This window comes from Lycorma delicatula, chromosome 8 (assembly GCF_047948215.1).
Source record: "Lycorma delicatula isolate Av1 chromosome 8, ASM4794821v1, whole genome shotgun sequence".
Lineage (NCBI taxonomy): Eukaryota > Metazoa > Arthropoda > Insecta > Hemiptera > Fulgoridae > Lycorma > Lycorma delicatula.
This window is the reverse complement of record NC_134462.1, coordinates 783039-805967: the sequence shown is the minus strand read 5'-3', so window position 1 is coordinate 805967 and position 22929 is coordinate 783039. Positions and strand designations below refer to the sequence as shown.

Below are 22929 nucleotides of genomic sequence, written 5' to 3'. Positions count from 1 at the left end.
ACAATGTGAAGAAAATTGATAAAACAAAATATTAGTTAATCATAAATACATAATAATTATAATTTCATTATTTAAATTTCTCTTTTACAAATCAAATATGTAAGTAATAATAAATCAAATGTATATTATTCTTTCTGTATCATATTTTTAATATATATATATATATATATATATATATATATATATATATATATATATATTATATTATAAATACATATATATATATATATATATATATATATATATATTATATTATAAATACATATATATATATATATATATATATTATAAATACTACTGATGATTATGCAAAAATGTAGGCATATGAAGAGGGAAATCTGTAAATAATTATAATTCTATCGACAAAAATATTAATAAGTTAAAAATACATTAAAACAAAAAGGAAAAAATACATACCTCATTACATCATTTTTTATAATAAATATGACAGCTGTTAAAAATTTACAAACCGGTAGTAATATAGGCAGTTAACGTGTTTCAAATAGTTTATAAATTATTCAATATATGTAACATCAAATGCATTTTATATAATGATATTATTAGCACACACTTTCCTATATAACAAATAACTTATGTTTTTACCATCACAAAATTATATTCATACATACATATTGCCAAGTTATCTTTAAAAAAAAGTAAATAAATTTCTAAATGATCAGACAAATTATGTGATGATCGCAAATGTATAAAACAAAAGTAATTATATTGTAATAAACTTTACCTCTACATTACCTACCAAGGATATTTTCCACTACTGATAAATGTAACAGACATTATGAATTATAGCAGTATAAAACATATGTGAAAAATATATGTTCTAAAGGCCAGAAGCTTCTAGTAACCTGTATCACATGAAATATAACTTTAAAAAGTCACTTACTAATAATTTTTAAGTATAATTAACAATTCTTTAAAATTTTATGCAGTATATTATTTTAAAATTTGGAATAAACTTAAGATGTACAGCGCAAGAAAGTTAAGTGAATGTCAGTTACAACACCAGCTTACCATACTATAATATATAGTATTAATAAACATACTTATCACTGTTTTAGTTTATTTTCAAAGGTGGAAAATAACCCTTAAAACACAATACTTAAAATAAAGTAACACACCCAAATATATACTTAAAAAAAACCCATGAAACAACCTTCATAAATTTAAAAGACGAAAATAATTTATCAAAAAGATTATTTAATTGTGAAAAATATCTGTAAATAGTTCAGCTTTATAGTTTTATTGCAAGAAAAAAATAAATACGTAAAAAATAAATAAAATAATGTTATATTATATTTACTATTTATGATTTATCTAATTTTATTAAAGCTGATGAACAGGAAAAATTTTCTAATTAGCTTGGGAATAGAAAATGTATTTATTACAATTATCAACACAAACTTTTTGTACAGCAAATTAAAAAAAAAAAAAAGAGAAAAAATTAAATATATTGTTTCTTCTCTTCAATATATGGAAGTATAGAAGTCATAAAATATATAAAAAGTTTTTTTTTTAAATTATATTTTAACAGCCTAACAAACAAACAAATATAAATAAAATAAGATTTCACAACGAATGATGCCCTAAAAAGTTGATGATAATATATTATCGTATGAAGTAATTATTAATAGTATTTTAACTGCAGCGGCGGCAGACAGTTTCTTCAATAACACTGAGCACTTAATAGTTTATTTTCTCATCAACTATTTTAACTTCGTTCTATCGTTAACCAAATATAAATATACTGCATATTGTTTTTATTTTTAATTATATGCATATGTATAATACACACAAAGAGAACTGGGGATGTTTCAGTTAACAACCGTTCGATCAAACAAACACTGTCACAATCTAAATAAAATATATAACTTTTTTTTTAACTTTACCCGACCCAACTTTTTTTTAAATAACAGCTCACAAAAAAAATTATCATAAACAAAACAAAAACACAATTGGGAACAATTATGGTTGCTTACACTGATAAATATAATGAATTTATATCAATAATTTTTTTTCTATCAATTTATAAATTTTATTCCATCAAATAAAAAGACTGCACAATGATTAAGCCATAGTATAAAAAAAATAAAAATAAAATGTAACAGTTTTATTAATATAATCATATGTATTAATAATTTACTATTAAATAAGTTAGGAGACAGGAAAATGCTTAGCATAACAGTCAGTAAGCAACCTTACTACCTAAATAATGTGCATTAGTAACTAATGTAACTAGAGATTTTAATGTCACAATAACATAAAGAAAGAGCAAATAAAATTTGTCCACGGTTAAGCAATAAACAATATTAATCAGCTCTGTTTTGATAAATTTTATATATATATATTTTTTTTTTTTGGAGGGAGTCAGTGTGGGGCATTGATGTACAACAGAATCTGAGAACTCAAGGGAAGAGGAGCGATAATAAATGGGATGAAACTGAACAGGATAAATTAAGATGGTATATTGTAATTACAGAATGCTGGACACAGATTTTATAATTTTTTTTTCATAAGTTCAATTTTGTTTCTTTAACTGCCGGTTTTGAATCACAACACAAGTAAATCACTAAAAAATCACACACTCTAATCTCCCTCACATTATTCTTTTAATATTTATTGATAAAAATCCAACAAATTTCGAACAGATATAACATTTTCTTCAAGAGGAATTATTACCGAAGTGCCTAGGTAGATTACTAGCTTGCTTCTATACATGTTTGTCAAAAATAATTTTTAAGTCAAGACTTATTTACAGAAATAAATGTTCCTTTTCTAAAATCACATATACACAACGAACGCGCAAATTCCGATTAGCACCGCCTAAGAAGGGTATCGTCCATAATCCCAATGACTCGATCCGCTATATAACCTACAAACAATAATTTAATCGCTTATAACTTTGCAACAAGCCTTTATATTAATTAAATTAAATCTAATTCATAGTATAATAATAATAATAGTTATAATAATTGTATCAATGTATATGTACTTCACAATATACACAATATCCCTGATATATTACACGATAGTACATAAAATTTTTTACTTTTGTCACATTATCACAGTTACTGCAAGCTGCATACGGATGCACGGTGCAGTGTCCAACAAACCAGGTAACCGTGTGGCTGTGCCACTCTGCATAAGTGTACAGTACACATAATACTAAGTGCACAGCCTATCGATGAAGTCACCTATTTGACATATGATATAGAGGCACTTGGTGCCACTTCCGGGCTACAATAAACAAGTCTTTGTCTCATTTGCCATCCGGCGCGGCGGTTTTCAGCTCACATCAGCAACACAGCTACCCCTGAAATAATAATGATTATAGTATCTTATTATATTTGATAAATTTAAACCTACGTTATGAAAAATTCTTCAAATAACTATAAAATTTCTAAAATTGTAATGAATTAATTTAATTTACTTGTCATAGTCATTAAAGAATGATCTATTTACGATATTCTTAATATTTATTCAGATTAATAACAATCTTCCTCAATAAGTCACACAGGATTATATTAAACAATAAGTAAAAAAAAATACTTTATTAGTTTTCTACATGTTGAAAACAATTTCCTGTGATGAATGATATCAACTCATAACAAAAATTGAAAGAGAAATTATCAAACAAAAGATTTTCATTCTTAACAGAAGGTAGTATACCTGGATTATTTTAGATGGTGGTCAGTAAGTAGTTGTTGATGGTTTATTACCATCAGGAAAAAACTGTTGCTTAAAATACTGTTCACAATTTCAAGATATCAGTTTCTTTCTTTACGTTAATGCTAGAAATCGTAGACAATATTTTGAGAAAAATGTAAACAACGATTAAATTTTATATACATAATTTTCTGTTTTTAACATGAATACTTAGCATATTTAATTTTACATTTCACATTATTATATCATATATTTATTTTTATTTAGTATATTTTATGTATAGTATTATTTTTTCATATTTAATGTTTCAGTCTTGTAAATTACAGAATTTAACTAGGTGACAAGGCTGTAAAATTTTAAATCAATATAACTGATATTACAAACCAGTTCAAGAGTATACATTATTCAGGTGTACATACATTATATGTAAGTAACTCTTATCTACTTAAGCTCATTATAAAAAAAAAAATCAACAAATAAAAGTACTTACTGTGTTGGGATGTGCTATTTTGGGGAACGTGGCCGGGAAGTAAATCTTGGGAGATTATCACGACGTCGAGACCCTCGATCTGAACTTTGTCGAGGCATACCTCTTCCAGCTGATCGTCCACCACTTCCACCACCTCCTCCACCGACCCCTCCAGAACCAATATTAGCAGCAATTTCTATAAAGATCACAAACAGTTCAAGTCAATAAAATACCTTAAAAGCTATTATGCTGCTTCTATAATATTCCCATGCTTCTTTCTTCATTTACTACATTTTAGCACTGCAACTGACTCAACTGTACTACTATCATTAGCACTAGCACATGTACATGCACCATCATTACATTCAAATGAATTAAATTTTACCCTTTTACAAAAGAATTTTTCTATATTATATCTGTTTTCTTCAAAAAGCAAAATCAGTTAAAATAAGGTCATTCAAAACAGTAATAATGTAATTAAATTTCCTAGAATTTGTTTTTGTTAATCGATGACAAAGTGTGACAACCTAGAAACAAATTTTCTAAAATAAAAACAGGTTTTAGTAGTATTTATATAACAGGAGAGTATTAATGTAACATGTAACATTTGCATTAATATCATGTGGATTATTAAAAATGTAATCTATAAAAAAATTATGATCATTTTTGTAGCTTTTTGGTAGACAAATCAAATAGATATTTCAATCTTACTGAAGGTTTATTTACATACTTGAAAATGTTTTTCTTTCAATGAATTTATTTTTATATACTACATTATGAACAAGTCTGTTAACACAATTAATAAACACAATTTAAAAATTGTTAAAATTATTTTTAGAATAAGGCATGCAGGATTACAATTATAGAAATGTTATAGTTAAATTTAATAACAGTGTGAGTACACTTCAAAGAAAAGATACTTAATAAAAAAGAAAAACAAAAAAGTTAATTACAATTTTTTTAACTATTGTAGTTTCAAATACAATATCCATCCTAAACGATCAAACTAATACTTTTTTAGTATACTTTTAAAAAAAGGTTGTATTAGCATTAGAAAACAGAGATTTAGTTCTTTAAAAGCATATCTTTTTCTGCATTTAAAATTGAATTATTAGGATAAAATTAAAGGTTTTAATATCAGTTTTTCTTTATATTTTCTGCAATAAATCAATTCGAACAAGTCTTTTAACTAAATTTACTTTAAAAGAATATTCATAAAATTTCTTACAAATCATATTTTATGATTAATGTTATGGAGGGAAAACACAGAGCTCAAGGGGAAAATCGAACTACTTAGCACTTGGCTAAAATAGATTACTTCAAAAAGCCAAAGTGGGTAAATTGAAGGTTCTTCTTTGTGTGCATTCTTAATAACAGGTAGGTCTGGATCCTTTTTACAGAGAGGTCTTGGTAAAAGCCACAAAATTTAAATTTCTGGGGTAACTACTAGGAAAAAAATTTGTAAATTGTATAAGCTAGACTATCCACGTAGGATCTACTTTTTCACAACCAGTCAGTTTTCAAATAAAACTGGTAAAAGCATTTGTGAAAAAAGGCTTTCTTTACAACAAAAAAATTTATTGATTAAAAATTTCAACCTTCAAATTTTCTGACGCCAGATCTTTAAAAGATCTACAGACATCAGTGAATTAGTAATTGTATCTAAAGAACTGGGAAAATAGACAAAAAATGTCCACAAATATTAGAAAAATTCTGGTCTATATTAAAACGTTGTTAAAAATTATCTAAATCTGATGACTAAACTAAACCTTCTGGAAGCAGAAGTAAAAGGACAAACATTTGTTTATAAATAAATAAATTTTTATAAAAAAAAAGAAATTTTTTTAAATTTATAAAATTAACTTATTTATAAACAAATGTTTGTCCTTTTACTTCTGCTTCCAGAAGGTTTAGTTTAGTCATCAGATTTAGATAATTTTTAACAACGTTTTAATATAAACCAGAATTTTTCTAATATTTGTGGACATTTTTTGTCTATTTTCCCAGTTCTTTAGATACAATTACTAATTCACTGATGTCTGTAGATCTTTTAAATTACTTTTTGAAATGAATGAATCTTTCCAATATATTGAAAACTCACATAAAAAATTAATAAAATAATATAAATATAATTAATGTTATCTAATTGTTTTGTTAGTTAATTTTAAAAATAAACAAAGTAATTTTCATCTTTTCAGACAAAATTTTTTCTAATAATATATTATTAATACATTATTAACAGAGAAAAAATCAACAATGAGTGAACTGTAAGGCATTAAAATACATATCTCAGGTAGCAGTTTTACTGTCATGCAGCAAAGTCCCATTGATATGACAAACCTGTCTAAAACAATTTTTCCAGCTACTAGCATATTTCTCATCACTTTAATGTTACAACCAACTGGAACAGTGATTAAAAAAAAAATCTTAAGAAAAATAACTGTTTTGCCTACCTTTAAATCTTTCAAAGTAAAATATGAATGAACATGTCTAAAACTGCCTATTATTGCTGAAGTGATGACTATGAAGTTATAAACTACTCTAAAATGAAGTTTCACTCGAGAATAGTTATTTTAAAAAATTAAAAAACTGCTAAGTCATTTAATTTAAGCTGAGTCAGAAAATGTTAATGAATAACAATCATTACTACACTGATGAACTGATAACTGCAGCTAAATATTTCACACCAATGTACACCATGTAGTTATTTTCAAGAGGAAAATTACCTTTTGGTTGTTGTACTGATTCTTTTTTTGTTTCTTCATCTGCAGCAGATGTAGTTTGTTTATCACGTTCAGCTTTTTCTTTATGATGTTGTGCTACCTGTGCATAGCTCAGTCTGACTATATTCCCCTCATTCACCTGCAACAAAATTTGTGTAAAAACAATGAAATTACGTAAGTAATCTTTTTTTGGACAAGCCAAAAAGTTTGAAATTATTTAAAAAACAAAAACCAAAGTATAGACAAGTTCACACAAGTAAAAAGTTTCCAATTGTCACTGGTAGAATGTTCTAGCTGTTTCTGAATCGAGTTCATTCACACATTAGCTTACACAATCAACGTTCAAAGAAACAGTTATTGAAGTTTTTTTTACATTCAAAATTATTATGATAACTGAACAAAGCATGTTCTGATTGTTGAGAAACGACAGTTTATCACTTTCTTGTGACTTACCGTAGGTTTTAACAAATGTGAAAAATTGTTTTAAAATATCTTGCATGATGCCAAACATTCTCTAGGGTTGTAAAAACAAGCCACTTGACACAGTTCTCTTTTTTCAAGCGATGTAGTGATGAAGCTGATGATTTGGTTGATGCAAAAACACTGATGACAAGCCACACGTGGGTGTCTTACACTAAGATTTTAAGCCAGAATAGAAACAACAATCCATATCGGAAAAAATTGACATTCAAGCAAACAACAGGAGGGTAAGTGTATACATATAATTTTTCTTTTTGAGTAAGAGAGAGAGAGAGAGAAAAGTAGTTTTACTTGATTTCTTGCCACAGACATAACAGATAATGCATTCTATTGTGAGACCTTACATACAAGTGTAATCCAAAATAAAAAGTGAAGCATGCTCAGATATGATGTTAAGCTGCTTCAAAATAATGCTTAACTACCCACTGTTATTCAAAATGAACCTTGGTTCCTAGCTACATAACATAGCTAGGTATACATTAATCATCATGCCCTTAAAATCCCCAGAGTTGGCTGAAAAGAATTTTACTTTATTCAGCATGTCACATAGTTCTTGCTAGTCAGAGCCATGATAACAATGATGATATTCAATAGCTGGTACCAGTGTCTTCCTTCATAAGCACAATCAACTTATGCAGAAGTTATTCAAAACTGGTTCCATGTTACAAGAATGTTTAATGGTGGTGGTAACTAGCAGAATTTCTTTTTGGTATTTTTTCTCATAATAAAAATAAACTGATTTTTTAATAGTCTTAACTGTAATACTACTAGTTGTTCATAACAAAACACCGGTTTTTTAAAATATAAATTATATTAAAAAAAAGACAAATTTTATACTAATACATCTGTCAAAGCTAATTGTGATTGAACAATTTCTTAAGTCGTATTAATTGAACTTCGATTATCTTATCAAGTTTGTATTTAAACAGGCTTTTTTCGTCTGATCCAGGACAAGATATCTGCTACACTGATCGATCAATTACTTGATAACTATCAAGTAAGATAGTTTAAAAGTCAAATAGATAGATTTATTTAATCATTAATTTAAAGACAATTTCAACAACAAGTTTAGAATAAGGCTACAAATACAAACTGTAGAGGGAGAATGCTGAATGAACAAAAGCACAGGAATGCTTCTTTTACGGTACTAAATTTCTGTATGTATACTAGTGCAATTTACAAGAAATATCACATCATTTATTTAACATTTATCAAATGATATCTACAATGCAACTCTTAACAGGGAAAACATTTTTTAGATCTGAAAAATAAAATCCAGTATTGTAAGCTAAATGAGTGGCTTATATAAAAATTTGTGTAAATAAAGGTTTATTTTTGTAAAAATTACACAATCATACATTTAGTTTTTCTCATATTAATAAGGTCTGCATTAAAGTATCTTGTTCCACTGTAAAAGAATTTGATAAAGTACATTGTAAAGTAAAAAAAAAACCCACTTCAACTTTCCAGAAATTGTTAAAACAATAATTTTATTAGTGAAATAACTATCTTTGTCACCCTCTCTATTTTAATCAATTGGAAAATCAAAGCTCTCATTTTTATTTTACAAAATTGTTGATTATTGTATACCCTGCTCTTACATTACACCTTATATATTTAAAAAAATTTGATTTAGTAAACATTTTTGGATTGAATTTGAATAACTTTTTAATGAATACAATTATAAACACTGGATTTTTTCAATACAAAAAATACTGTTTTTAGTACAAGGTGTGTTTTTCAAGTAGGGTCTATTTTGAATTTGATGCCTACATACACATGTGTATAAAGGCATCAAATCAAAGTGCTTGCATAGCTAAGTTATTTCAATCAACATCCATCTGTTAGCAACAATATTTTAAGACATTTTATTTATATTTACATTTAAAATGAATGCTATAATTCATGATATCACAAAGTGTGAAGTATGAGGAGTAATCATTCATTTTTGATGGAAAAAACAATTCTGCAGCTGAAATTCACAGGCAAATTTAAGACATTTACAGACTGAATATTATGAGTGATGCGCTGAAGTAAGATGGTGGTGTCATTCATTTCAAGAAGGGCAAATGAACACTTGAAAAATGTAATGGCCAGATGTGAATGATAACACATAATTTGAGTGAAGTTGATAAAAAATTTCAAGAAACTGGCACTTCAGTTACAAATCTTTGATGTTTCCTGATGTTTAATAATTAATAATTACTTTGGATTTATGAACTTTTGACTGAAAAATTAGGCTAAAAACAATTCCAACCAACCAACCAACATTTTTGGTGTCCACCTTGAACACAATTTGTGATATCCAAGCTTTTCTGTGACACTCGTGCAGATAGAGTTGCATCAATTCATCAGCCAGAGCACTAATCATCAATCGCAGATCACACTGCAGTTTATGATTCACTTGTTTAACAATTTCATCGGTCCGAATACTGGATCTGTCACTCCACTCTTTGTCATGCACATTTGTGTGGCCATTTTTAAAGTTTCGAGAACACTGTCTAACCTTTCCTTCACTGATTACTGTAGGTCCATACACTAGGCATAACTCCTTATGAATTTCAGCAGTTAAGATTCTTTTGCACATAAAAATCAAATCACAGCACGCACTTCACAACTGGTGGGAGAAATGCTTGTCGCAGACATTACGATCTGCATCCACTGACATGCAAATGACTGCTGAATCAAAACAAGATAGATGGCGCTGCATATGTGAAACTGTGTTCAGACGTGCTAATATTTAAATATAAGCTGACTTACTTTATGAATATGCCTTATGTATATTTAAACCTTATCATGACAGTTCAGATCCAACAATTCCTATACTTTAAAAATAAAAAGTACACTAAAAAAACTAACTGAAATTTATATAATCCATTAAAAAAAACCAGTAATATTAACTTATATTATTTATCAGACCAAAGAAGTCCTGGTGGAAGCTGTATGTCTGCTACTTTGTGGCTGCACTTTACTACTAATTGGGCACTACATGGTGGTGGCTAACAACTCGATATCGAACTAATTATAACGTGATGGATGAAATTCTATTAGACAAAAGCCCAGGAAACTGCATGTGGGGACTTATACTGAACAGAACCTTCTCCTTCTTGTTATGTCCATTGTCATTTCTAAATGAGTTTAGTTTTGCACATGAAGATTTCTTCAATCTGCACTGTTACATAAAAGACTTATATCATTTTATTATAATAAATATAATAACGTAAATGATTATAAGTTTTGTTACTGTTTAACAGATGCAATTAAATCATATGGTTTAATTTAGTGAAAATTTCTACTGTTAATTATAACTTTGCATTTGTTTTGTAAAACCTTTTTTTCTTCCAACCCACAATCGTGTATTAATTAGATGATTCCACTATATTAGTGTCACTGATTACATACATACGCAATTTCATTTTGGGTTGGGGATAACCCTAATTGGCTTGATAAATCAATTTATGAGACTTGATTAAAATCATCATTATATATTTTATACTCAAAGGTTAATGACAACAGTTAGTAATGCTAACACTCATTCATATACAAACCTATACAAAACAAAATATAATACTGGATAAAATATGCTAGATTTAAAACCACCACCTTAATATGTTAATTTAATTACAAGCTATTTTGAACTTGAGAACACATTAAAATGTCATACTTTTTCTTGGTTGTTTTCTTGCATAATAGAATGGAAGAACAGTCAATAAACAGAGCCCAATTATTTTTTATATTTCTCAACATTTAAGGACCTTGTAGATTAGAATGTTTGTTTGTCTATTGATTAAACAGAGAGAAACAGTTTTATAACTTAGTTTCTCAAACTCTTGAAAATGTTCTTGAAAATGTCTTTAAAATGTTGAGAAATATAAAAAAATAATTGGGCTCTGTTTATTGACTGTTCTTAGTTTGAGAAACTAAGTTATAAAATTGTTTCTCTCTGTTTAATCAATAGACAAACATTCTAATCTACAATTATGTATGTATAGATCTTCCATCTAAAATAAAATATTACAATTTTGGAACCATTTTTAAAAGTGACATGAAAATGTAATTCATTTCACGAGAATTTCTGCTTATGAGAAAGGACCTTGTTAGGTTTTTGTTGTCATTTTTAACAAATTATCTAACTATTTAAAAAATCTTACCTCAACTTATCCAAACTGCAATTAAAAGATTTTTCTTTTACATAAACAATGTTACTAAATAATTTTAATTAATTTTCTGTTTCTTATTCATGTACATAAATATGTGTTCAAAGTAATTTTCACTAACACTTTCTGAATTATTTTGTATTTTTTTTTTTTTTGTTTAATAACTGCGTGTTACTTTTAACATTATTTCATATGTTAATATTTTAAATAAAATATTTAAAGAGACTGTTCTGATCAGGCCTACTTTTACAATGATTTTCCTATATTCATTCAGGCAAATTTAGAAAAGTTGACTACTTTTCTCTTTAAAAAAAATTTTCGTCTTGTATTCGCAGTGATTTTTTTGACATGATTTTTTAAATAAAAAAAATGTTTTAACTAGAGCTTACGCCTTCAGTATATAATAAAAAGCTATTAAAAAATGTACTTTGATACAAATAAATTTTGAATAAGAAATTGGCTCCCAAGTAAGGGTTAGTTAACTGTTTTTTATTATGCTGACATTTGAAAATCAAAATTTAAAGAATTGTTTTGTGATTTTTTTTAGTTCATTTTATAAATTTATTCTAAGTATGGGAAGGGCTACAAAAAATGCTACTTGTAAAAAATATCATTAAAAAATGTATAAAGAAAAAACTAATTTTTGACTGAATATAAAGAAATTACATACACACCAATATTAGGCGAGAGTTAAGACTCTGGAATACAAGAATACATATTATTTTTTACCTAAACTTTTCAAAGTTCTGAATGATGTGTCATTGATGGCATTAATTTGGGGGGTTACAATTAGTCCAGGAAGAGGAGAGTCACCATGGCTCTTGTACCTAAAAATTTGCCTAGAAGAGAAGAAATTTTTTTACTTAACTCATTACTTGCAAAAATACATACTTTGATGTTCCACTTAATTTTCTTCCTAAGTAGTCGAGGGTGAAACTTCAGCAGCCAGTGTCAGATATCTCTCCAGGCAAAGTAGGGAAAAAGTTATACAACTGTTTGCTAGTTTTTAAAAAATTAATAGACAAATTTTCATAATTTTATAAATTTATAATTTTGTTTTCTAATGAATAATTTTTGCAAATAAATTGTGTAATTAGTAAATGAAACTTCCTTCAGTTGTAGAGAATTTTGTAAATAAATATATTTAAAAAAAGTTTACATATTAATATTCTTCAAATTTTTAATTACTTTTATTCAATTTTTTTTTTAAATTTTGGTTTTTTAAATGGAATCTATACAATTTTTAGTGAAACAAATTACTTTAGATTTTTAACAAATTAATCAAGAGATAAAATATTTAGTAAAATTAACATTAGTTTTGTCAAATAATCTAGTGAGTAGATAAGTAAATAAATGTGGACATTCACATTTTTCAACAGCAAATAATGGTATTCAACATTTTTTTAACTTGTGGCCTAGTGCAATTTTGTTATCTTGTTGATATATAAACTATAAATTTTATTTTACTTTTTCTAATAAAAAAAAAAGTATTTTATACAAAACATTTATGACATTCATCAGTTTTCGTCCCTTTTTCATAAAAAAAAAAAAAAAAAAATTAGAATATTCTCTATGAGTGAATGTTATATTGACATACTTTACTCACTTGTGACTGTGAGGAGATAGGTTGTGCAGAAGAAGTATCAGTCATAGTAGCAGCATTTGTAGTAGTCGGCACACTTGTTACGCTATTAGAGTTTATGTTTGCCTTATGGAGTGGTTGTTGTAACGAATGATGAGAAGGCTGCTGGTGTTGATGGTGTGAATGAGAGGAGTTTTGCTGTTTTGCTGGAGGAAGAGGAACACCACTCTCTGTCACTGCAGTCGGTACCACTATGACCGTTGTCGTAGTCGAATTGTGAGCATGAGCATCTCCTCTATCACCACCAATTTGAGGTGGCAAATCGGATCTGTCGGACGATATAGCAGCAGTCAATGAATCATCAGTCTTAGTTGATTTATCTGCCGTTAAGCATTTGGCAGTCATACTAGGACCTGCACCAACAGCAGTGGCAGGAACTGTCCTACAATGTGGAGGGAAAAAACCATAAATAGAGAATTCTTTAATAAAGTAATCTTTCCAATTTTTATTTACATAAGATAATGTAATCATAAAACAAATAATTTGCTTGTTTGGAAGTGTAAATACTAAAATAATGTTTCACACAATCATGTGCATAACAAATGTTAAAATGCAGTTACAGATTGCTATGATTTTGCCTAAGTTTAACAGAAGTGTTTTAGGATAATACAACTGACTGTTTTACCTTCAACTTGTTTTTTCAACTATAACTTTATATCTGAATATAAAAAAATGTAGATGTTTAAATGTTTTTTAGACATGTTTTGTAGATATTGTTTAAATGTTTTTAGATGATGGTTAAATGGTTTTTTTAGACTACCTGAGTATGAATATTACGAATGCAGTAAAAATCTAACAACTGCATTGAATTAGAACTAACAAAGTATGGTGGTCATAAAGTAATGTAATCTCTAAATATTTTTTTACTGATGTTTTGCTTAATAGCAATCTAAATATTGTCATATTTACACAATTTGAAGGAGGACCAGAATTAGATGCTTGCATTAATTTAAGGAATGTTTTTTTGGACAATTAAAAAAAAAAAACTGAAGAAACTATTTGTTCACAAACGTGAAATATATACAAACACTTTCCAGTTGATAATGCATGATAAATAATAATCTGGGTGAAGTTTTGACTTTTTGTGAAAAAAAGTCGTGTTATTAGTCATGTTACATTTCAACCTTTAAAATTTATTTAATGTTTTTTAAGTACAGTTTTATATTTGTGTGTCTTGCTGGAAACCATTAACCACTAAAAACTTATCGTATTTACTCATGTAATTCATACACTTGAATTTTTAGACTAATTTTTTTTTTTTAAATTGGCCAAATAAATATAATTTTCTCACTGATTATTTTAGTTTCATTATAAATTTATGTAAAATAGTTTTTCCTTACTAAATTATGCATGTACTTTTAGGTAAGAAAATGTTGGTCAAAAGTGTATGAATTACATGTAAGAAATACAGAATATTTAATATCATAAGACAAAATGCATGCACAATAATATAAATAAATAACTAACTTTGTAAATATTATTGCAACAAAAGCAATGTAATAAAAAATTCAAGTATTGAAGCATGTACACTGGACTGGAAGTATTCAAGGTATGTGACAACTACTTCATACATAAGATTTGCATTGGAAGAATTTATTAACAAATGAGAAAAAAAATGCGTTTATAAAATAATTTAGAGAAATACTACAAAGAGGTTTATATAAACTTACTATTATGACTTAAAAACATTTGAATTGTTATTGACATCTTATTTACTATCAGAAATAGAATTATTTTATATATATATATATATATATGTAGTCTTCTAAAGAAACCAATATAAAAAAATTGTGTATAGAAAAAAAATGTCTAATCAATTTACTTAAAATTAAAATGGTATTAATAATTAGATAACACCTTTATTTTTTTTTATAACTTCAATTAATGCTTATTTAAATACACTCAAGTATTTAGCAATTAATGCAAAATACATTTTTTGTGCAATGATTTAATTCATTACATTTTTCCTCATTATGGCACAATTATTTCATGAAATAATTATTTATACAGATTCCTATCTTTTGTATTTATAATCATTTATGTGGGATGCTGTTATAATCCAGATTTATCTGTCATTTTTTTTCCTGCAGAATAGTAAAATCGAACACTTCTACATTTATTTAATTCACACTTAATTCATTTATTTAGTATCACCATTACTTACAAATCATTCATTTAGAAAATCAAACCATTAAATAAAATTACTTCACTAACAACATAATACGCTAATGCACAAGTAATAAACAGATGATTGACAGATATACTATTGGTATTAAATATAGTACAATTCAATTAACAAAAAAAAATGAAAATGATTTTAGAAGAGGAAGAATAAGATTTACATTATACAAGGTCTTTACAGAAAATAACCAACTTTATTTTTTTAATCGTTACTATTAATTTTACAGTTTATTGGTTCTTGTCTGCTTCTAAGTACTCCCTTCCACTATACTCATGCACTTTTTCCAATGGTATTTCCACTTTGCAAAGCAGTCCTGGATAGCTTCATTTGAAATGGCTAATGACAAATTAGCTTAACACCATTAATAGTCTCAAAACGGTGTCCTTTCATCACAATTTTAATTTCAAAAATAAGAGAAAAAAATTATAAGGAGCCAGGTCTGGCTAGTGGGGAGGCTCTGAAGGAGGACAGTCACCTAATTTTTGGCACAAAACTGACAAATTGACAAAGCTGAATGTGGGCGCATTGTTGTGGTGAAGGAACCATGAATTGTCTCACCACAGCCCTGGTCTCTTTTTGCCTGTTTCATGTAACTATTGTAAAATGCCTTGATAGAATGCATGGTTTCACTGTTTCACCTTGAGGCAAGAATTAAAATTGAGAAAAAAAAAACAACAGAGAGCATCACTGACATTGGATCGAGACTGATATGCTTTCTTGGGATATGGAGATTCTTGTCGATCCATTGTGATGATTGAACTTTTGTCTCAATGTCGTAGCCATAAACCCAGCTTTCATTGAAGTTTGCGTTTTATCGTTGCTGCTGAAAAAAACTGCACATCACAAAAATCACTACTAACACTTAAAACATGTGGTTACAGAGGAGGTTATGTGGAACACAATGTTGCCAACTGCACATCACTAAATATCTCCATTGGCACGTAATTAAAAATGTTTAGTTATTTTCTTAACAGACCTCGTAGTAGTAAATTAAAACAGCCAAGTAATTCTACACATTTATTTCTATATATTTTTTAAAATTCTATCATATGAATAAATCTTGGGCAGAAAGCTATAAGAATTTAAATGATCAGGTATAAGTAGTTTTTTAATAAAAAAAAAAAAAAATAAGTTAAAAATAAATGATTAATTTTTAATTAAAAAAAAGATACGAACTACTACTGGCACAACTATCATTAAAAAACGACTACCAATTAATCAGGACTACTATCAGGATAAAAAGAACTACCAATTTATCAGGATACTAGATGCCAGATACAAACAAAGGTATACTAAAAGAATACATTAGTTTAAAATACAACATGCCAACTTGCTGATGTTTATAGTATCTGAATAAATGAGAAGAAAAATAACTACAGGTTTCTTTCATATATTAAATTTTAAATTACAATCTAAGAAAACTAGTTTTGAAACTATATGGGTTAATTTTTCTGAATTAATGATTTTACACATCTTTGAAATATGACTTTAATTCTGTTAAAATCAGAATATACAAATATTCTGTAGAACAACATTGCCTGTCAGACTAGTAGTTTAATGATCGCTTCATACCTATGATCACAGTTTGACACTGATCAGCTACAATCCTTTATTCAAAAGGAGAGCTAAATTAAGTGACATCCTCAAATCCTCGGCCTTCAATATCATCACTCAGACAAGTTGATTATTAATTTGTATATATAAATAATTGATCAATATTAAAAATGTTGGTAGTCTTTAGATTAACTGTTAAAACTACTTACCGTTTTCTGCTTTCTTAACAGAATCTTAACTATTACCTACAATCATCTCAACATCTAGACTAGCTACCGAAACAGTTAAGATTTGATAACCAATTTTAACTAAATAAAGAAACAACTATTCATAATTAATTCATGGTAATTTTAACAGCTGAGGAGGCAGGTGGTTACAATCACCGCTAACCAGTGTTTCACATGGTAGAGCCATGTTCAAATCCAATTTTAAGGACTTTAATTAAATATGAATGCCAACAATGTAATCTGGTATGTACTTAAATCTTATGGTTTCAATTAATTGTATGATCTCAACCAAGGTCAGCCAAAAGATTAAGGACAAACTGTCAATCTAAAATTGGACTTACAGAGTAATATGCACAAAAAAAGAAGAAAAAAAGTTTTTAGAACTTCTGTTATCACTTTATTAAAATTGAATTAAGGATGACAATCTCATGGTCTAGTGACAAAATGGTTCTCTAGCATTACAAAATGAGAACTATAACAAAACAAAGCAAATTTATCGACTACTCTTACAAAGAAAAAAGTTTTATGTATGTCATGTTACTGCATCAAAACGGTGCTCTTCCTCCTCCAAATGGCAATCCTTCTACAGTTTACAAGATCTACAGTAAAATAAACACTATATTATGCAATATGAGAAGAATATAACTACACATATATACATACTTGAGTATGTATATATATATTTTTTTACATTACAGTTGGAGGTTTAAAAAGCAAATAGAAGTAATATTCATAGCAATTTGGGACTATGACCATTCTAAATGAAAAATATCAGCAAAAGATAAAAGGAAAATGTCATTACTGACATAATATATTTAGTATACCTAACAGTGACATGTAAAATACAAACTGCAAATATGAAGCATGCAATTTTTTTTAACTACAGAGAATTACTAGATATATCGATACAACTGATAAAATATGAAACACATAAATAAAGAAATAAAAGACTAACTGTTTTCAAAATTTACATGTAATAAATAATACAAACTTGTCTGGGGTATTAGGAGGCGTTGGCAGAGGAGGTTGACTAGGTGGTGGGGGTGTCGTCGGGGGGCATGGTGACACGGCAACAGGACCGACACAATTACTTCCACCGCCACTGTTATTAGATGAGTTAGTATTTGTCGTCGTGTTGCTAGTTACTGCTTGCATTCCTATCATACAACTGCCACCTGCTGTACATGACGAGTTGGGTCCACTATTCTTAACTTTTGCGGTTCCTTTCACTACATCTGATAATCTGAAAAGGAGATAAAACATAAAAAAATCCAAAGGACCAGCAAGACTTAAATAAAAACCTAGTGTAACCAATTAAAGGAAAAAAAAATGTTAGAAAGTACTAAAATAAAGAAAGGATAAAACAATACTAAAAAGGTAATATACAATTTAAAAGATTTTACTTGCAAGATATAGTTAATTAAATAATTTTGGTACCTGTTTTCCCAGTGAGATTGTGAAACAGCAATACTATTGTTACTATTGTTGCTGATACTACTAGTGACATCTACAGGTGCGGCCTCAACAGGAACTGCCTTTACAAGCGTGTGAGCTGGTGGAGGTGGTGCTGAAGCCGATACCTCCAAACCAGGTAACGGGGGAAACGCATCTGCTTCAAGATCAAACTGAGGACCTCTAGGCAATTCAACTTCTCTACCTACAGGCACTGGACTACCTCCTGGACGAACCTCATCATCTTTCCTCCGACGCCTGTGTCTGGAAAATGATTCCCTACAGATAATTCATTACATAGCTCAAAACTCCTGCATTTAACATATAAAAATCATTATCTCTAACATTTTATTATAATTATAAAAAATCACAATGAAACGCACTAAATTTATAAAAAAATTGCAATATATGTGTATTCATTGTAAAGATTGCTACTTCATAGTAATAAAGCTATGAAATAACTACCTGATGATAATAATAATAGTAACGCAAATTAGTAGACAAGATTTATTCTTATAAAAAATGCATAAATTTAGCAGTACGAGGCAATTTTCATTAACACGCCAAACTCAGATGAAAGAAACATGACAGTTAAAGTACACAAAATTTACTACTGCACTTAAAAGATGAGATGTTTATATCAATAATAGTATTCATGCATGTAATTCAAGTTTTTGCTCTTGGCATATTAAAATGTGCTCCCCGTTTAAGGATCACAATCATTTTTAAATGCAACTAAGAAGATTTTTTATAGTTGAATTGAATTGCTTAGATAATTTGATAAGAGGTGGGAGAGGAGAAAAAACTGCAAACCACCACTACAAAAACCAGCGATTATTTTGCTATATATATATGCTTGTAATAAAAGTATACCCTTGCAAGGAGTACAAACAATTGAAATCAGTCAATAGTTTTTATACTGTTATGCATTTACTAATTTTAGTGGGCCCTTGAAATGGTGTTTATGATCTCACAGCAAAGAAAAAGAAAAAAACCAAAATTCTCATATGTAAAATTTGTGATCTTTAGCAGTTTAGCTGTTAAATTAGTATGTTAGTTTTCAGATAAGCTAGTTTACAAATTACGAAAATTTCTCTACATAATAATTTCAAAAACCTGATGATCCAATATGATGAATAAAAACTATTAAACACTAATTGATAATTACAAAATTATTACTTTGGTCATTTGAGGGATATGAAAATAATAAGAAATAATATGAGGGTAAGTCAATTATTATCAGCAATTTAGTTATATTTTTGTTTATGTTGATAGTACTGTTGTGTTGCGTAGATGACGCATGCATGGTTTAATTATTATGTCTGCAGGTTTGATGCTGCTAGGTTAGTTCCATTATTGCTGCCCTGCCGTTAACCATGGCTGCTCCGCTTTCTGTTTGCATCAACGAAGTGCAAACAGTTCAGTGATCTGGATTTTGTGGTCAGAAGGTGTATCAGGGGTCAAAATTCATCAAAGACTTTCGGTACAGTACAGGAACAGTGTGTTGCCGCAAAGAAGTGTCTACAAATGGATTGAAAAATTCAAAAATGGTCGCAGAAGATTTATGCACGATGAAGGAGCCGGACGACTGTTTACCGCCACAAATGAGGAAAACCTTGAACGTGCACGTAACATGGTTTTCTTAGACAGACGAGTAACTATTGATGAATTGGCACATCATCTGCAAATTAGTCACGGTTCTGCCTACGAAATTATCCACAACAGACTTGGGTTTCATAAAGTCTGTGCAAGATGGGTCCCAATACAACTCACACAGTTGCATAAACAAACATGCTTGGACATCTGCCAAAAACATTTGGATTGTCATGGTAACGAATCTTCTTAGAATCATCACTGGTGACGAAACATGGATCCATCATTACGAGCCGGAGAGTAAATGACAGAGTATGGAATGGAAACATCCAAATTTGCCCTGCAAAAAAAAGTTCAAGCCCCAACCATCTGCAGGAAAACTGATGCTTACGGTTTTTTGGGACTCAAAGGTCCAGTACTGGAACATATGAGGAAAGGGGCACGACACTAAACAGTGTGCGTTACAGTGAGATGCTTACTGCTAACAAACTGAAGCCTGCAATTCTAAGGAAACACCGAGGGCTGGTGTAGAAAGGTGTTGTGTTGTTGCACGACAATGCCCGTCCACATGCTGCTGAAACGCTCCAGAAATTCAACTTTGAAGTTCTGGCTCATCCTCCGTACAGTCCTAATCTTGCCCCTACTGACTACCACTTGTTTGGTCCACTCAAAGAGGCATTAAGGGGCTGTCGATTTACCTCGGATGAAACAGTGAAAGAAGCGGTGCATTCCTGGTTCGCAGCTTAACTGAAAACCTTCTTTTCTGAGGGCATCAGGAAGCTTGTGCAACAATGGATCATGTGAACTGAAATGCAAGGGGACTATGTTGAAAAATGATGTACATGTAAGTTTCCTATTTGTATTGCAATAAAATGTATAACTATATCGGGGATAATAATTGACTTACCCTCGTAGAATTTTAAAAGGTGCATTTTAAAATAAAAAAATATGCCAAACAAAGCTAATGTTATTTTTCTGTAATTCTGGAAGACAATTTTGCAAGACACTGTTGTTGGTAAAGCAATATGTAGGGGAATAAGTAACATGCTTTATAGCATTGATTCCCAAACTTTTTCACTCACCACCTACATTGAGAATCAAACATTTTCTAGCGCCCCCAAAATTTTTAAACTTACCATCTGTTAAAAATAATAATTGCAATTGCTATTTTTAAGATGCACTCTTAAAAACACCAATATTTTGTGCTGAGATAATGAATTCTTTAATGATGGAGACAGTAACATGATCTTGTGTTAAACTGAGAGCGGATGATACATGCTGCATTCACAATCTAACAATTTCAATACCTCAGTGCAAAATGAACGAAAGTCAAAAACTGCAATGCTACATTAAAGACTCATTTGTCATTAAAGCTGGATCAGATAGATCAAAACCCTTTAATGTCCATATTTATTTGCATCAAAATGTTGCTTAAGATAGGGAGATATGCAGCATACAAATGTGACCTTTTCTCTTTAAAGTGGAATATTTCAGTTCAGAAAAATCATAAGACATACAAAAAAATAAATTAGCTGCTAAAGTCTTCAGCTTTTAAACGATTTTAATGCAGTTTACTGAAAAATTTTCCCTATGCGCTCGATCAAGTACGAATAAAACTTTTTTCTCACAGATTTTTTTTTTATTTGATAAATTTTTGAAATACTGTCAAAAAAGTATTCAAACTTCAATATTTTTTTTTATTCCTCTCAAAGTCTCTTGGTTGCAAATTTAAAGTAGTGTGAATTAAATCATTTTTTTTTGAAAGAAGGGCCACATCGGAAATCGTTCAGCAATGATCTTTTCTGATTTCATCATCGACGCGTTTCAACAAATCTTCTGTGATTATTGAGGGCCTCCCCAAACGTTCTTCATCATGCACATTAATTCTATTATTTCTAAACATTTCACATCATTTTCAGATGTTTGTTTCCATTCACTACATTATCACTCTTCACAGCAACAAACTGCCTATGAATTTCAGTCGGCTCTACATTTTGATGATTTAAAAAATGTATGACACCACAGTCGACGGCATTATTGATTCCTTCTTATTCATTTTATAATGTAATAATTCACATGTAATCAAAGATACTACAACGTGACAACTTACACACACAATACAGAGTGTACATTACTAGCATGGCCATAAATGACACAAATTCGCCAACCTTGAGAGAAATTTCCCAGTGGTCTTTACTTTAGAGATATCCCTTGTGCATCAGATATGCAGAGTGGCACAGGAAAACGTAAATTTTGAAAGTAGTAGTGGCAGCCCTGAGGAGCTGGTAGAGGTGGGAGTGGAATCCTTTTGTGTACGACTACCTGCCATTTAGTAATCATGGACCAGTGGGTCGGTACACAATGTGCATTGGCCGTGAAAGCTGCTCATCAGGAATTCCGCCGTCATTACAATTTAGGATTTCAGGGTCATGTTCCATCTTGCGGCGCCATCAAGACATGGGTTGAAAATTTCAAGGAGTTGGGTTCATCATTAAAAAAGAAATCACCAGGAGGTGGTTTGAATCCCAGCTAACATTAATTGTTTGGGTCTCAATTGGAAGGAACCATCAACAATTGGCAAGAAAACACGCAGCGGTATTAAATCTAATCCGAACAATCGTACACTGAATACTCCACAGTGATTTGAAGTTTCACCCTTACAAAATTCAAGTTGTACAGGAAACCACCAGACTACATGGTGCAACAACAATTCTGTGATAAAATGATTGAAAAGATTAATAACTCCAATTTTGTTGACAACATTTTCAT

At 29.2% G+C, this 22929-nt stretch overlaps 1 protein-coding gene across 6 annotated transcripts in view; it reads right to left on the bottom strand.

Moving 5' to 3' along the window:
• Positions 1-264: 264 nt before the first annotated feature.
• Larp4B (La-related protein 4B) overlaps positions 265-22929 on the bottom strand; it is a 74879-nt gene continuing 52214 nt past the window's right edge. For 2 of the 6 annotated variants that reach the window (XM_075373986.1, XM_075373988.1), the window contains exons 10-15: positions 18553-18846; positions 18107-18358; positions 13117-13534; positions 6877-7012; positions 4172-4346; positions 266-3328 (exon numbers count right to left, since the gene is read on the bottom strand). In XM_075373986.1, the coding sequence (XP_075230101.1) occupies positions 4186-4346; positions 6877-7012; positions 13117-13534; positions 18107-18358; positions 18553-18846 (1261 nt within the window). In that variant the 3' untranslated portion in view covers positions 266-3328; positions 4172-4185. Of the gene's footprint in view, positions 3329-4171; positions 4347-6876; positions 7013-13116; positions 13535-18106; positions 18359-18552; positions 18847-22929 lie in introns of all 6 variants that reach the window. The other 4 variants (XM_075373987.1, XM_075373989.1, XM_075373990.1 and 1 more) reach the window with 4 other exon arrangements.